We start from the raw sequence: 16,448 nt of genomic DNA, 5'->3' as shown, positions 1-16,448 counted from the left end.
GCCAGCCACCGCCGCCGCCAGATCTGCCGCGCCTCCGCACGCACAAGGGCTCCTCACCACCCGTGAGAGAGGAGGATCCCCGCCACCGCCGTCGGCCCCCGGGCGCATCCCGACGGCGTCCTCCGGCGGCAGCGGCGGGGTGAGGGAAGGTGGATTCGGGAGCGGGGGCGGCTAGGGTTGGAGACCCACCCGAGTCGCCTAAGCGGGAGCGACGCGGGAGGGGGGGAGCCGTAGACCAGATGATGGGTTAGGTATCAGTTAGTATGACCTATTTCATTAGCTAAACTGATTTTTTTTTCACCCAGCTAACCCCTAATGTGCAGCGTCTGACAGCAAGGCGCTGCACTCTACTGTGCAGCGCCTAACACAGTGACCGAGCTTCATGAGGGGCAACCTGGGCCATGCCCCCCCCCCCTCACAAATTTTCTTTGTATATATTTCTTTGTATTAGGCCTATTTTCCACTTTAAACAGCTGAAATAGCTAGGTTTGTCCCCCCTCCAGCCCATGGCCCCCCATATATTTGGCTCAAGCTCCGCCACTGACCTAACACTCAGACGCCGCAACTGTGCAGCGCCCGACGACTAGGCACTGCACTACACTGTGCAGCGCCTAGCTGTAACGAGTTGCACAGTTGAGTGCAACATCTTGTAGTCGGGCGCTGCACAAAAGGATCAGCGGTGTGAAGTATTTTCAAAAACAGTTTAAGGTCAAATTCGTCAAAATATTGCCTCAAAAAGTACGGCCGTGCGAAAAAGAAACTGTCAATTAGGGCAGCTTGAACAAAAACATAGCGCTGGTGCAAAGAAACTGCCGAAGAGGATGATTATACTCCCTCCGTTTTGTAATGTAGTGCATATAGATTTTTTGAAAAGTCAAATTATACAAACTTTGATCAAGTTTATAGAGAAATCTAATTATATCTAGCATACCAAATATATACAATATGAAAGTACGTCTTGTGATGTGTCTAAAGATATGTATTTTAATATTCTAGCTGTATATGTTTTTTTTCTAGAAACTTGGTCAAACCTTAGAATGCTACAGCGATGGAGGGAAGCCAGAGCAGAGTGCACTCCTCAAGAGCACCACGCCAGTCACTCCGCCGGCAGACAGACAACGAGAGCATAGCATAGCATCAACCACCATGTTATTTACACACGGAGTAACACAGTATAGCATCATCAAACCACTCCCTCCGTTGCTAAATACAAGTCTTTGTAGAGATTCCACTAGGTGGACTACATACGGAGCAAAATGAATGAATCTACACTTAAAATACATCTATATACATCTATATACATCCGTATGTGTTCATAATGAAAGCTCTACAAAGACTTATATTTAGGAACGGAGGGAGTATTTTCGATTATTTCCAGGCACAGCACAAAAAACTGAAGCAGATAAAACCTATGCTGCCAGTGGGGTAAAAGATATGCGTAAAGTGAGCATTAACAGGCTAACAGCAAGCAAGCCGGCTGCTTAAACATGAAACCATGTAATCCAAGTGTAGTTTCTGACCACAGATCTATCAACATATTACACAGCAAATCAGGGAAGCGTCTTCTTGAGTTTTTTTCCTTACAAATGAGCTGCTGTGTACCCGAATCAGATAGACTGAACCAACCTGCGACGAAAACACTTTCACCGGGCATCTTGTCAGCATTTCTTTTTCTCTTACTTTCGCTTGATTCTCATACCAGGGAGGCTGATGGAAAATTTTCAACATAAAAGAGTCTAGCCGATGCTGAACTACAGATAGGCTAATCAGCAAGTGAACAGCGAAAGCCAATAACTATGACAGATTCTTCATGTTATTAAGAGCGTAGCATTTTAACTTTGGGCGCCCCCTTCTTCATCTGCCGATTCCGCTCTTTCTCCTCTTTCTTCCGGAGTACCTCGGCGCTCAGTTTGGCCTCTGCCTCTTCCATGAGTTTTTTCTTTTCGGCCTTTTTCCTCAGCAGGGTTTCCTGCCTGACACCCTGAAGCTCCCTGAAAGCCTCCTGGGCGGCCTTTGTCCTAGCAGCATCTGTTTTCGAGCGCGCCTGCAGTTCAGCATGGATAGCAAGATTTAGAAAATATAACTGGAAATCCTGTGAACCAAGAGGAAGAAACAAAGTTGGTGCTTACATGTGAGCTCAGCTTGTAGCGTCCAACCAAATCAATGTAGAATGGCACAAGAGCAACTAATTTTGTCATATCAGCCATGTTGTTTGCATCTGGCAGCACAAACTTGAATGAGAGGACTTTCTTGTAAGAGCCTGCCAGTTGATCTGAAAAATGAAGTGAGATGAACCACTTCCCCATTTTCTCGAAAGCCTTCTCACCAAGCACCTGCGGAAAAAAATTGTGAGAACATCAAATAGATGTAGGGCACTGTGTAACATTGCTCAATCATCGCAAAGTCACACTAAATTCAATAACCTCGTAGTAGGGTCCATCGATATTTTTCAGATTTTATGGAAGATCATTTAAGCAGGCTTATGCTCATGGCTGGGTGCTTACAACCAAGATCAGGGGGCAAAAACTAGCTTCCTTTTTATTGTACCTGCTATTTGAGATCAAATCTACTTTTTCAATAAAGCTGACCATACCAAGGCCAGCTTATACACACAAAAATCCCACACTAAGCTATCTGTTTCCAAGCAGAATGGCTACACAATGCACATAATTTTGTTCATGTATTAAAACTGACGAGTTAATTCAGTCATAAAAGTTATGGTGTCTGGGGTACAGTTTTAGGCTTTAAGGCTCCAGACATCCCTTCCATATCCAAATGAGGCTTCATCATGCAGCACAACATCTGCATATGCACAAAAGCTGCTCGAAAAACCATTCCCAGACAAATATGGCATGTCCAAAATAAATAAAACCTTACGTAAAAGACATTGCCATGATAGGTCGATACTTGCTAGCTTAAAAACAGGCAGTTTTTGTCGCCACTTGATAATATAGCATCAATACTATAATATCTTACAAGATGCTACCCACGTGGAATATTAGTTATAAACATGGGAATTGTTTGATGCTAATTCTCTCTGGAAGTTAAAGCTCGATTCAGTAATTTATAAGTTATCTCACGCATAATCCGAATCCAATATCTGTGATTAATGACATCATAATTCAAGAGAGTGTGTTGGGTTCTCAAATAAACCTTTCTCCTTTTGGGCTGTTCTTAAACAATTCAAAGTTATACTAGCTCAATCCTAATTTAGATTACCTATGATGTTTTCATAAAGAAAGTCTAAATCAGCAGGATACCTGTTTCGGTTTAAACTATGTTACCCAGTTCAGCTGTATCTATAAGATGCAAATTCTGAATGGAGGTAAGCAATTAAACTCTCACCTGATCCAGCACAGCCTCGGTGATCATATCCCCAGCAACCTCCTTTGACTCGGCCACTACTGCAAGCTCATCTGCAACCCACTTCTTCCCAGCGGGTGCAGGAGCGAGAACAGAGGCAAACTTCTGCAGATCCCTCTCTTCCTTCTGCATCGCCTTGGCGGCCTTCTTCCTAGCCACAGCCACCATCACGTGGTCCATGGCGTCCTCGTTCATCACCACCTCGAACGTGATGGTGTCCTTCCTGGGGAAGACCAGCTCCAGCAGCTTGGACAGCAGGTCGTGCCGCGCACGCATCTCCATGGTGGCGAGCACCCCCTGGCAGAAGCGCCTGCCGCTGGCGTAGAACTTAAACACGTCCTGCCCTTCCTTGAGCAGGAGCGGCGTGTCCTTCCCGTCGCCGGTGCCAAGGAGGCTGAAGTTCTTGTCGAAGATGGAGTCTCTGGTGGCGAACTTGGTGGCCCAGGCCAGCGCGATCGCCTCGTTCTGCCGCTTCCCGGTGAAGTAGTTGAGCACGAAGCAGATCAGGAAGCTGACGCACGCGATCTCGACGGCGAACGCGCGGATGAGCTCCGCGGGGCCCCTCGGCGCGGCCGGCGCCGCCTCGGCCGCTTCCTCGGCGGAGGGATCTGACGGGGCGGACTCTGCCGGCGCGGAGGAGTCGCCGGAGGCCGCCGCTTCCGGAACGGGGATGCCCTCGAACTCGTCCTCGTCCCAGAAGTCGAGCGAGGGAGTGCGATTCGGGGGCGTGACCGTGGGGTTGGGGGTGAGGTTAGGGTTTGCGGCAGTGGTGGTGGTGGTCACGGGAGGGGAAGGGGCGGAGACGGAGACGGTGATGGGCGGAGGGGGCGGCAGGTCGAGGTCGAGCCCCTCGTCGTCATCGTCGGAGGACGCGGCGTCGGCGGCGGCGGCGGAGGGGAGCTCGTCGGAGTCGAACCCCTCGAACTGGGCGGCGAGGGAGAGGGAGAGGTGGAGGGCGAGCAGGAGCAGGATTACGGTGGCGCGCGGCAGCCGGATCCAGCTCGGCGCCGCCATGGATGGGGAGGCGGAGGGAGAGATCCCTCTCCTCTCCTCTGCTGGTAGGTGTGACGGAGAAGATGATGGGGAGACCCCGGATGTGTTGCTGGCGCTGCTGCCGGCGTGTGAAAGATCGGGAGATAAAGGTCAGAGATCCGTGGAGCCGTGGGAGTTGTTGATCGTTGGATCTTGGATGCTTGGATCTGATCTGATTATCTGATAAACTGTGAACTCGACTAGACAATTATGCCCTCGGGGCCTCACATTTTTTATGTCAAAAAGAGTGAAGTGCATTGTATTATGTCCCCAAACTATTTTGATTGTCTCTCGCATAGATCTTGAAAACTTTGAAAATTGTCGTTTAGGCTTTGAAAGTGCAGTTACCGAGTGATTCAAGTATAAAAATCGTCATAATGGCATTTCAATGTCTTGGCTGGCACGTTGACATGGGTGGCCTGACAACATTGTGCCAAATACAGTTGATTTGTATTTTACAATACCCCCTAGCTTTATAAGTCGTCTCAAATGAAGCCTTTGAATCATTTGCCTATGTTTTCCTCTTTCTCCTACTATTTGTTTTCTCCCTTCTCGAGGAATTGAGCTCATGATCATGTTTTCTTTTTAGGTTAGAGTTTTAAGATTAGGAGGATAGCGCAGATGATGGGTGGCACATGCAAGGAAGGACCACGTCATTGTCATAGATCCAGTTTTAAAGCAAGGTGTCTTTCGGGCAATGCACGTTTGTGGCATCATCAAGTGTGTTGCTCTAGAGCGCAACGGGGCTCCTTGGTGGGGTGCTTCCTTGTGTCTACTCAAAGTGTAAAGCGTCATTCTGGTGGGGCTAGGCTATCGACCTTGCGGACAAACCCCGGTGGATTCAAGCGTGAGGGGGTGGAGTTGAAGGGGGATTAGAACGACTAGTAGAGAGGTCGATGTAGATGTGGTTGGAGCCAGGATCACAAGTAGGCCACCACGATGATTACCGATCACACACCAAAGAGCGTGAGGAGGCGCGCATCATCTTCGAGGACAAGGGTCAAGTAGCAAGCAATGGAGGTTGAAAGCGCAACACGCGGCATTGGCCACCTTGAATTACAATATGCCAACATCTAACTCCAACCTCCAAACGTCACATCTTTGTCTCCACAACCAAGTCAAAGAAGGATCTGCCTCTCATCACTGCACACACCATCCTTTCCATCTCGACCAAGTCGGCAGTCAAATGGCATTGGCAGATTTGGACATAGATGAGCTGACTCACTAATTACACTTTTGGGGCGTGAACGGCAATTATCAAAGTTCTAGCACCAACGTGAGACACTCAAAATAGTTTTGGGACCTATGTTGCATTTCACTCTCATGTTAATCACATTATAACCAGTGCAGTTAACGACATGATTATTTTCACTAGGTGAGGTGTGACCATAGAAAATTCTCGAGGAACGTGTCTCAATATTTTGACATGTTGAGATTATACAACTCCGCTCTCTCTCACACACTCTCTCTCTCTCCCTTAACACATCTCCACACTCTTTGCCGAGTTTTTTAAGAGGAGGAGGAGAGGGGCTTGACAGCCTTCTCATTCGTACAACCTGCATGCCTAGTGCTAGATTTGGCTTTACCACTCCCCTTTGTCAATCGATGGGAGAATGGATTCGAATCTTCCCCTATTTTTTCTTATTCTCCTTCCCCTCCAGGCCATGAGGATGGCGGCAAGACAGAAAGTAAAGGGATTGGGAGTGGTTAGAATGCCATTTCCCCTTATCAACTCCATCCTGGTTTATTGGTCCCCACTGTATTCCGTGCCAAATTTTGACCATAAATTAAACTAACAAAATGTTCATGCATGTCACAAAAAATCATATCATTGAAAATTATGTTTAGATATGAATCTAATGATATAATTTAGGTTGACATGCATTAACATTTTGTTAGTTAAATCTTTGGTCAAAATTGGCACAAATTACACAGGGGACATATAAACCAGGACGGAGGTAGTACATGACGACCCTCGTATGTTTGAGAATGCCCCTAATACTCCTCTCTTCCTTCTCTAATCATCTGCGTGGAATGTAGGGTGGTATGCTTTTGTTTTCCAATCCCTTGATCGGTGTCGACTATCCAAAAATATTTTGCACCACCTTCACGTGGTGCTTCATATCAGCTCTTATAGGGGTTCAAACAAAGAAGATTATGGTTGGCGTGTGGATTTAGGACGCTCAAAGTGTTAAATGTTTCAAATGTTGATGTTGTTTTAACTACTTTCCCCTCATGCCGCCACTTGCCAGATTTGTTGTCCTATTCTTTTGGAAGTGCCTTTTCTCATTTACGTTTGGATGATAGAGTTATTGGTTCTACTTTTCTTTCCTCTCTGGATATTGTTCTACTCCAAGGAAACATCCCCTCAATCACGTGCGCCACTAGAGATGCCATATCATGACGATGCTCTCGATCACGTGAGTGTGTTGGAGTGCCATGTGTGAGTTTTCCTACTTTTGTTGTTTTGTGGGTGGAAGCTTCAGCCCGGGGCGGTCATGTACAGGCCAAGCTCAAGTCAGCGGGGGTGAGACATGGAAGTTCTATATGTCCTCGATGAAAATCGGTCGTGTGCATTCAACACGTCATTGGCTTTAGCGAGGGCAATATTTACATGTATCCTTTGGGGGTCTATATGTAACATTATCATTTCCGGAGTGCAAAAGTTGCACCTACCAAAAGGTTGGTCCCTATCTTGTTTCGCTTTGTAAAATATAGTTTACCAAATACAGTTGATTTGTATTTTGCAATACCCCCCTAGCTTTATAAGTCGCCTCAAACGAAGCCTTTGAATCATTTGGCTATGTTTTCCTCTTTCTCCTACTATTTGTTTTCTCCCTCCCCGAGGAATCCAGGTCATAATGATGTTTTCATTTCATGTTAGAGTTTTAAGATTAGGAGGACGGCGCAAATGATGGGTGGCACATGCAAGGAAGGACCACATCATTGTCATAGATCCAGTTTTAAAGCAAGGTGTCTTTCGGGCAATGCACGTTTGTGGCATCATCAAGTGTGTTGCTCTAGAGCGCAACGGGGCTCGTTGGTGGGGTGCTTCCTTGTGTCTACTCAAAGTGTAAATCATCATTCTGGTGGGGCTAGGCTATCGAGCTTGCAGACAAACCCCGGTGGATTCAAGCGTGAGGGGGTGGAGTTGAAGGGGGATTAGAATGACTAGTAGAGAGGTCGATGTAGATGTGGTCGGAGCCAGGATTACAAGTAGGCCACCACGATGAGAACCGGTCACACACCGAAGAGCGTGAGGAGGCGCGCATCATCTTCGAGGACAAGGGTCAAGTAGCAAGCAATGGAGGTTGAAAGCGCACCACGCGACATCGGCCACCTCGAATTACAATATGCCAACATTTAACTCCAACCTCCAAACGTCACGTCTTTGTCTCCATAACCAAGTCAAAGAAGGATCTGCCTCTCATCACTGCACACACCATCCTTTCTATCTCGACCAACTCGGCAGTCAAATGGCATCGACAGATTTGGACATAGATGAGCTGATTCACTAATTACACTTTTGGGGCATGAACGACAATTATCAACGTTCTAGCACATATGTGAGACACTCAAAATAGTTTTGGGACCTATGTTGCATTTCACTCTCATGTTGATCACATTATAACCAGTGCTGTTAACGACATGATTATTTTCACTAGGTGAGGTGTGACCATAGAGAATTCTCGAGGAACGTGTCTCAACAGTTTGACAGAGATTATACAACTCTACTCTCTCTCTCTCTCTAACACATCTCCCCACTCTTTGCCGAGTTTTTTAAGAGGAGGAGGAGAGGGGTTGACAACCTTCTCATTCGTACAACCTGCATGCCTAGTGCTAGATTTGGCTTTACCACTCCCCTTTGTCAATAGATGGGAGAATGGATTCGGATCTTCCCCTATTTTTTCTTATTCTCCTTCCCCTCCAGGCCATGAGGATGGCGGCAAGACGGAGAAAGTAAAGGGATTGGGAGTGGTTAGAATGCCATTTCCCCTTATCAACTCCGTCCTGGTTTATTGGTCCCCATTGAATTACGTGCCAAATTTTGACCATAAATTAAACTAACAAAATGTTCATACATGTCACAAAAACTTATATAATTGAAAATTATGTTTAAATATGAATCCAATGATATAATTTAGGTTGACATGCATTAACATTTTGTTAGTTAAATCTTTGGTCAAAATTAGCACAAATTACACAGGGGACATATAAACCAGGACGGAGGTAGTACATGACGACCCTCATATGTTTGACAATGCCCCTAATACTCCTCTCTTCCTTTCTCTAATCATCTGCGTGGAATGTAGGGTGGTATGCTTTTGTTTTCCAATCCCTTGATCGGTGTCGACTATCCAAAAATATTTTGCACCACCTGCACGTGGTGCTTCATATTAGCTCTTATAGGGGTTCAAACAAAGAAGATTATGGTTGGCATGTGGATTTAGGACGCTCAAAGTGTTAAATATTTCAAATGTTGATGTTGTTTTTACTACTTTCCCCTCATGCCGCCACTTGCCAGATTTGTTGTCCTATTGTTTTGGAAGTGCCTTTTCTCATTTACGTTTGGATGATAGAGTTATTGGTTCTACTTTTCTTTCCTCTCTGGATATTGTTCTACTCCAAGGAAACATCCCCTCAATCACGTGCGCCACTAGAGATGCCATATCACGACGATGCTCTCGATCACGTGAGTGTGTTGGAGTGCCATGTGTGAGTTTTCCTACTTTTGTTGTTTTGTGGGTGGAAGCTTCAGCCCGGGGTGGTCATGTACAGGCCAAGCTCAAGTCAGCGGGGGTGAGACATGGAAGTTCTATATGTCCTCGATGAAAATCGGTCGTGTGCATTCAACACGTCATTGGCTTTAGCGAGGGCAATATTTACATGTATCCTTTGGGGGTCTATATGTAACATTATCGTTTCCGGAATGCAGAAGTTGCACCTACCAAAAGGTTGGTCCCTATCTTGTTTCGCTTTGTAAAATATAGTTTGCCAAATACAGTTGATTTATATTTTGCAATACCCCCCTAGCTTTATAAGTCGCCTCAAACGAAGCCTTTGAATCATTTGGCTATGTTTTCCTCTTTCTCCTACTATTTGTTTTCTCCCTCCCCAAGGAATCGAGGTCATAATGATGTTTTCATTTTATGTTAGAGTTTTAAGATTAGGAGGATGGCGCAAATGATGGGTGGCACATGCAATGAAGGACCACGTCATTGTCATAGATCCAGTTTTAAAGCAAGGTGTCTCTCGGGCAACGCACGTTTGTTCGTCATCAAGTGTGTTGCTCTAGAGCGCAATGGGGCTCGTTGGTGGGGAGCTTCCTTGTGTCTACTCAAAGTGTAAAGCGTCATTCTGGTGGGGCTAGGCTATCGACCTTGCGGACAAACCCCGGTGGATTCAAGCGTGAGGGGGTGGAGTTGAAGGGGGATTAGAATGACTAGTAGAGAGGTAGATGTAGATGTGGTCGGAGCCAGGATTACAAGTAGGCCACCATGACGAGAACCGGTCACACACCGAAGAGCGTGAGGAGGCACGCATCATCTTCGAGGACAAGGGTCAAGTAGCAAGCAATGGAGGTTGAAAGCGCACCACGCGGCATTGGCCACCTCGAATTAGAATATGCCAACATCTAACTCCAACTTCCAAACGTCACGTCTTTGTCTCCACAACCAAGTCAAAGAAGGATCTGCCTCTCATCACTGCACACACCATCCTTTCCATCTCGACCAACTCGGCAGTCAAATGGCATCGACAGATTTGGACATAGATGAGCTGATTCACTTATTACACTTTTGGGGCATGAACGACAATTATCAACGTTCTAGCACATACGTGAGACACTCAAAATAGTTTTGGGACCTATGTTGCATTTCACTCTCATGTTGATCACATTATAACCAGTGCTGTTAACGACATGATTATTTTCACTAGGTGAGGTGTGACCATAGAAAATTCTCGAGGAACGTGTCTCAACATTTTGACAGAGATTATACAAGTCTGCTCTGCTCTCTCTCTCTCTAACACATCTCCCCACTCTTTGCCAATTTTTTTAAGAGGAGGAGGAGAGGGGCTTGACAGCCTTCTCATTCGTACAACCTGCATGCCTAGTGCTAGATTTGGCTTTACCACTCCCATTTGTCAATATATGGGAGAATGGATTCGGATCTTCCCCTATTTTTTGTTATTCTCCTTCCCCTCTAGGCCATGAGGATGGCGGCAAGATGGAGAAAGTAAAGGGGATTTGGAGTGGTTATAGTGCCATTTCCCCGACGACCTCATATGTTTGACAATGCTCCTAATACTCCTCTCTCTTCTTTCTCTAATAATTTGCGTGGATTGTAGGGTGGTATGCTTTTGTTTTCCAATCCCTTGATTGGTGTTGACTATCCAATTTTTTTTGCACCACCTGCACGTGGTGCTTCATATCAGCTCTTATAGGGGTTGAAACAAAGAAGATTATGGTTGGCGTGTGGATTTAAGATGCTCAAGGTGTTAAATGTTTCGAATGTTGATGTTGTTTTTACTACTTGCCCCCTCATGTCGCCACTTGCCAGATTTGTTGTCCTATTGTTTTCGTAGTGCTTTTCCTCATTTTAGGTTTGGATGATAAAGGGTTTGGTTCTATTTTTCTTTCCTCTCTGGATGTTTTCTGCTCCAAGGAAACATCCCCGAAATCACGTGCGTCACTAGAGATGCCATATCACGACGATGCTCTCGGTCACGTGAGTGTGTTGGAGTGCCATGTGTGAGTTTCCCTACTTTTGTTGTTTTGTGGGTGGAAGCTTGAGCTCGGGGTGGTCATGCATAGAGCGAGCTCAAGTCAGCAGAGGTGACACGTGAAGCTCTATATGTCCTCGATGAAAATCGACCATGTGCATTCAACACGCCATTGGCTTCAGCGAGGGCAATATTTACATGTATCCTTTGGGGGTCTGTATGTAACATTATCGTTTTCGGAGTGCAAAAGTTGCACCTACCAAAAGGTTGGTCCCTATCTTGTTTCGCTTTGTAAAATATAGTTTGCCAAATACAGTTGATTTGTATTTCGCAATACCACCTTGGCTTTATAGGTCGACTCAAACGAAGCCTTTGAATCATTTGCGTACACTTTCCTCTTTCTCCTACTATTTGTTTTCTCCCTCCCCGAGGAATCTAGGTCATAATCATGTTTTCTTTTTAGGTTAGAGTTTTAAGATTAGGAGGATGGCGCAGATGATGGGTGGCACATGCAAGGAAGGACCACGTCATTGTCATAGATCCAGTTCTAAAGCAAGGCGTCTTTCGGGCAACGCACGTTTGTGGCGTCATCAAGTGTGTTGCTCTAGAGCGCAATGGGGCTTGTTGGTGGGGAGCGTCCTTGCGTCTACTCAAAGTGTAAAGCGTCATTCTGGTGGGGCTAGGCTATCGAGCTTGCAGACAAACCCCGGCGGATTCAAGCGTGAGGGGGTGGAGTTGAAGGGGGATTAGAACGACTAGTAGAGAGGTCGATGTAGATGTGGTCAGAGCTAGGATTACAAGTAGGCCACCACGATGAGAACCAGTCACACACCAAAGAGCGTGAGGAGGCGCGCATCATCTTCGAGGACAAGGGACAAGTAGCAAGCAATGGAGGTTGAAAGCGCACCACGCGGCATTGGCCACCTCGAATTACAACATGCCAACATCTAACTCCAACCTCCAGAGGCCACGTCTTTGTCTCCACAACCAAGTCAAAGAAGGATCTACCTCTCATCACTTCACACACCATCCTTTCCATCTCGGCCAACTCGGCAGTCAAATGGCATCGACAGATTTGGACATAGATGAGATGACTCACTAATTACACTTTTGGGGCATGAACGACAATTATCAAAGTTCTAGCACCTACGTGAGACACTTAAAATAGTTTTGGGACCTATGTTACATTTCACTCTCATGTTAATCACATTACAACCAGTGCAGTTAACGACATGCTTATTTTCACTAGGTGAGGTGTGACCATAGAGAATTCTCGAGGAACGTGTCTCAACATTTTGACATGTTGAGATTATACAACTCTGCTCTCTCTCTCTCTAACACATCTCCCCACTCTTTGCCAAAAATTTTGAGAGGAGGAGGAGAGGGGCTTGACAACCTTCTCATTCGTACAACCTGCATGCCTAGTGCTAGATTTGGCTTTACCACTCCACTTTGTCAATAGATGGGAGAATGGATTCAGATCAGTTGCGGAACGTAGTAATTTAAAAAAAAATCCTAGGATCACGCAAGATCTATCTAGGAGAAGGATAGCAACGAGCGGGGAGAGTGTGTCCACATACCCTCGTAGACCGAAAGCGGAAGCGTTTAGTAACGCGGTTGATGTAGTCGAACCTCTTCGTGATCCAACCGATCCAAGCACCGAATGTACGACGCCTCCGCGTTCAGCACACGTTCAGCTCGATGACGTCCCTCGTACTCTTGATCCAGTTGAGGCCGAGGGAGAGTTCCGTCAGCACGACGGCGTGGCGACGGTGATGATGAAGTTACCGGCGCAGGGCTTCGCCTAAGCACTACGACGATATGACCGAGGTGTGTAACTGTGGAGGGGGGCACCGCACACGGCTAAAAGATCAACTTGTGTGTTCTAGGGTGCCCCCTCCCCACGTATATAAAGGAGGGAGGGGAAGGCCGGTCGGCCCTAGGGGCGCGCCCAAGGAGGGGAGTCCTACTAGGACTCCAAGTCCTAGTAGGATTCCAGCAAGAGGGAGAGGGGGGAAGGAAGGAGAGGGAGAGGGAGTAGGAAAGGGGGGCGCCGCCCCCCTTCCCTTGACCTATTCGGACTCCAAGAGGGGGGGGCGTGGCCTGCCCTCGCTGCCCTCCTCTCTCTCCAATATGGCCCATTAGTTCCCCCGGGGGGTTATGGTAACCCCTCCGGCACTCCGGTGTTACCCGAAACTATCCGGAACACTTTCGGTGTCCGAATAACATGGTCCAATGTATCAATCTTTATGTCTCGACCATTTCGAGACTCCTCTTCATGTCCGTGATCTCATCCGGGACTCCGAACAACCTTCGGTACATCAAATCACATAACTCATAATACAAATCGTCATCGAACGTTAAGCGTGCGGACTCTACGGGTTCGAGAACTATGTAGACATGACCGAGACACATCTCTGGTCAATAACCAATAGCGGAACCTAGATGCTCATATTGGCTCCTACATATTCTATGAACATCTTTATTGGTCAAACCGCATAACAACATACATTGTTCCCTTTGTCATCGGTATGTTACTTGCTCGAGATTCGATCGTCGGTATCACCATACCTAGTTCAATCTCGCTACCAGCAAGTCTCTTTACTCATTCCGTAATGCATCATCCCGCAACTAACTCATTAGTCACATTGCTTGAAGGGCATATAGTGGTGTGCATTATCGAGAGGGCCCAGAGATACCTCTCTGACAATCGGAGTGACAAATCCTAATCTCGATCTATGCCAACCCAACAAACACCATCGGAGACACCTGTAGAGCATCTTTATAATCACCCAGTTACGTTGTGACATTTGATAGCACACTAAGTGTTCCTCCGGTATTCGGGAGTTGCATAATCTCATAGTCATAGGAACATGTATAAGTCATGAAGAAAGCAATAACAATAAACTAAACGATCATAGTGCTAAGCTAACGGATGGGCACGAGCGCGGGTGTACTCGAGGTCGAACCTGACCACCTTGTACTTCTCCTCGGCAAGCAACAACTCCATGATGTGGATAGAGTGCTCCTCCCAGACTGGATCGTTGGTGTACACCAGCGAGAGGTCCATGAACCTTCTGTGGGTGTCCACCACGGCACGCATGGTGTCGGGGTAAATGGCCACGGGTAGCCTAACCGACTCCCCCTGGCTCTTCAAAAAATTATCAGGCCATTCAAGCCTTCAAGCACACAAAGCATAGGGCCGCCTTCCTCCGGCCAGCTATCCCCAGGGCCGACTCTCAGAAGGTGACCCAGGCTCAGAAAACCTCCCCCAAGAAAGATACGAGATAGCCGACTCCAGGAAGCCAGCCCCAAGAGGACCGACTCCCAGAAGCCGGCCATGAAGAAGGCCGACTCCCAGAAGCCGGCCAAGACTGCACCCACTAAGACTGTACCCACATAACGGTGATAGGATGGGGCGTGGCCGCAGTACAGCCCACTACCCCCGAATCCCGGAACGGGCATGGCCACAGGGCGCCGTACGGGCCAGCCATCCCCCGTCCGGCGCGGCACTGTAGCCATGCTGGCCCCGACGTCACCCACGACAGATGCCAGAACGGCCCGCGGGCGGCGGGCCCCTTTGCCAGGGAGACATCTGGAGACGGCCCTGCCTCCTCTAGTCGGCCAGGGATGTGGCCGTCTCCCAACAGCCGGCTACCTCCCTCCCTCGAAGCAAGCGCCCCATTAAGGAGACAAGACGAGGTAAGGCTACAGTGAGAGCTTGCAAGGCGGCGACACTGTAGCCATGCTTACCTCGACAAAGCCCTCATCATCAGAGGCGAGGCAACAGTAACCAGCCGCCGACAAAGCCCCCATGCGGTGGGGCCGGCGTGCCGGCCAAGAATCCGGCCGCCGGCGGGACCCACCAGTCGGCGGGCCCCAATGACCGGCGGAGAAGCCGGCGAGCCTAGACACTGATGGCTGGGACCCGCGCCCAGCCGGATTACCATTGTACCCCTGGGGGGTAGGCCTATATAAACCCCCCGGGGCACCCATGCAAAGGGTTGGTCTCATAGAATTACACACACCACATAGAGAGAAAAGGAGAACTAGCCTTGCCCTTCTTCTCCCTCTAACCCGACAGCTCAAGGAGCACTTGTAGCTACTTGTCTTGATCTAGTGATCATGCGGAGACCCCGCAGAGCAGGACTAGGGGTGTTATCTCCACGGAGAGCCCCGGACCTGGGTAAGATTCGCCGGCATGCATGTCTTCGCCTCATCCCATTTCCAGGCACCGGCGACGTCTTACTGGCTCCCACAATGATAAGCCACCCGTTGGCATATGTCGCACCTACCACCCGACATTTGGCGCCCACCATGGGGCCAGGTGCACCGTCGTCTGGACACCTGTTCTGGACGGAAACCCTTTTCCTCCCCCGCGAGCGTAGCCAGCCCGCTACGCCCGACGGCGCTTGCCCTAACGCGCTGCAAGGCGTCGACAGCGCCTGCACGGTGAGCTGCCTCGCCGATCTTCTTGGCGAGGCTCGCATCTCCAACGAGCCCGCGTCCGACGCAGGCACGGACTACCCCGAGAGCCGCCTCATCAACCTCCTCGACCAACTTCACGTCTCCAGCGAGCCTGCTGTAGACTTGGAGTCGGTCGGCTCCACCGACCCGATGCTTGTCGACTCCGACACGGCATCGTTCGACGCCTACCCCTCCGACGTGGTAGTCTTCGACGACCCTCTCCCTCGAGCCGACAGCGGCAGCAGCGCTGTCACTGAGGTGCTGGTCATCAGCCACGTCACCAACTCGGGCGAGAACGCCCACGACGCCCTACAAGCGGCGATGCATGACTTATCCGTCCCCATCCCGGCCGACGCCGAGACCCTGGAAGCACGCCGCCTCGCCCTCATCGCGGAAGGCCAGAAGATAGCCTCCATGAGACGCCTCACCGAAGCTCACCAGCGCGAAGTCGACCGCGCCGCCTTTAGCATGCCGCCTCATGGCGGGCCGAGCCGAGCCGGCCTCGTCAAGAAGCGCGGCGCGGCCATCACCAGCATGCTGGGGGCAGACGGCCCCGTCTACGCCACCCCGCTCGAGAATCTGCGAGCCGCTCAGGCGGCCGCTGAAGAGCTAAATGGGCTGGGAGCCGATGAGCTCCCCTACATGACAAGGCGAATCCAGCAACTGATCGATGCGGCCGCAGAACGGCACGAAGCCGGCGCCCGCGCTGAGAGTCCTCCCCCGCGCCGAGAGCACGCCGCGACATCCCGGTCACCGACTGCGAGTGGCGCCCGCGCAAGGAAAGACAAGGGGCCGGCTGCTAGCCGCAGCCGGACTCGGATCACCATCGAGCGCGACGCGGAAGGCCGCCCTCGAGCAGTGGA

General features: G+C 49.0%; 1 protein-coding gene across 1 annotated transcript; it reads right to left on the bottom strand.

Moving 5' to 3' along the window:
• Nucleotides 1-1,444: 1,444 nt before the first annotated feature.
• On the bottom strand, nucleotides 1,445-4,532 carry LOC123182130 (uncharacterized protein At5g49945). The gene is made up of 3 exons (XM_044594598.1): nucleotides 3,346-4,532; nucleotides 2,130-2,333; nucleotides 1,445-2,044 (listed from the first exon to the last, which is right to left on the bottom strand). The coding sequence occupies exons 1-3, from the start codon at nucleotides 4,375-4,377 to the stop codon at nucleotides 1,817-1,819; spliced, it is 1,464 nt and encodes a 487-aa protein (XP_044450533.1). The 5' UTR covers nucleotides 4,378-4,532; the 3' UTR covers nucleotides 1,445-1,816.
• Nucleotides 4,533-16,448: the final 11,916 nt, after the last annotated feature.

This window comes from Triticum aestivum, chromosome 1D (assembly GCF_018294505.1).
Source record: "Triticum aestivum cultivar Chinese Spring chromosome 1D, IWGSC CS RefSeq v2.1, whole genome shotgun sequence".
Classification (NCBI taxonomy): domain Eukaryota; kingdom Viridiplantae; phylum Streptophyta; class Magnoliopsida; order Poales; family Poaceae; genus Triticum; species Triticum aestivum.
This window is presented reverse-complemented; position numbering and strand designations above follow the sequence as displayed.

Excerpts from the sequence above, each read along its gene's own strand:
- LOC123182130 (XM_044594598.1), bottom strand. The coding sequence starts at position 4,377 with ATGGCGGCGCCGAGCTGGATCCGGCTGCCGCGCGCCACCGTAATCCTG. Across the intron at positions 2,334-3,345 it reads CCGAGGCTGTGCTGGATCAG|GTGCTTGGTGAGAAGGCTTT; the intron begins GTGAGAGTTTAA and ends TTTTTTCCGCAG. Across the intron at positions 2,045-2,129 it reads GCTACAAGCTGAGCTCACAT|GCGCGCTCGAAAACAGATGC; the intron begins GTAAGCACCAAC and ends GCTGAACTGCAG.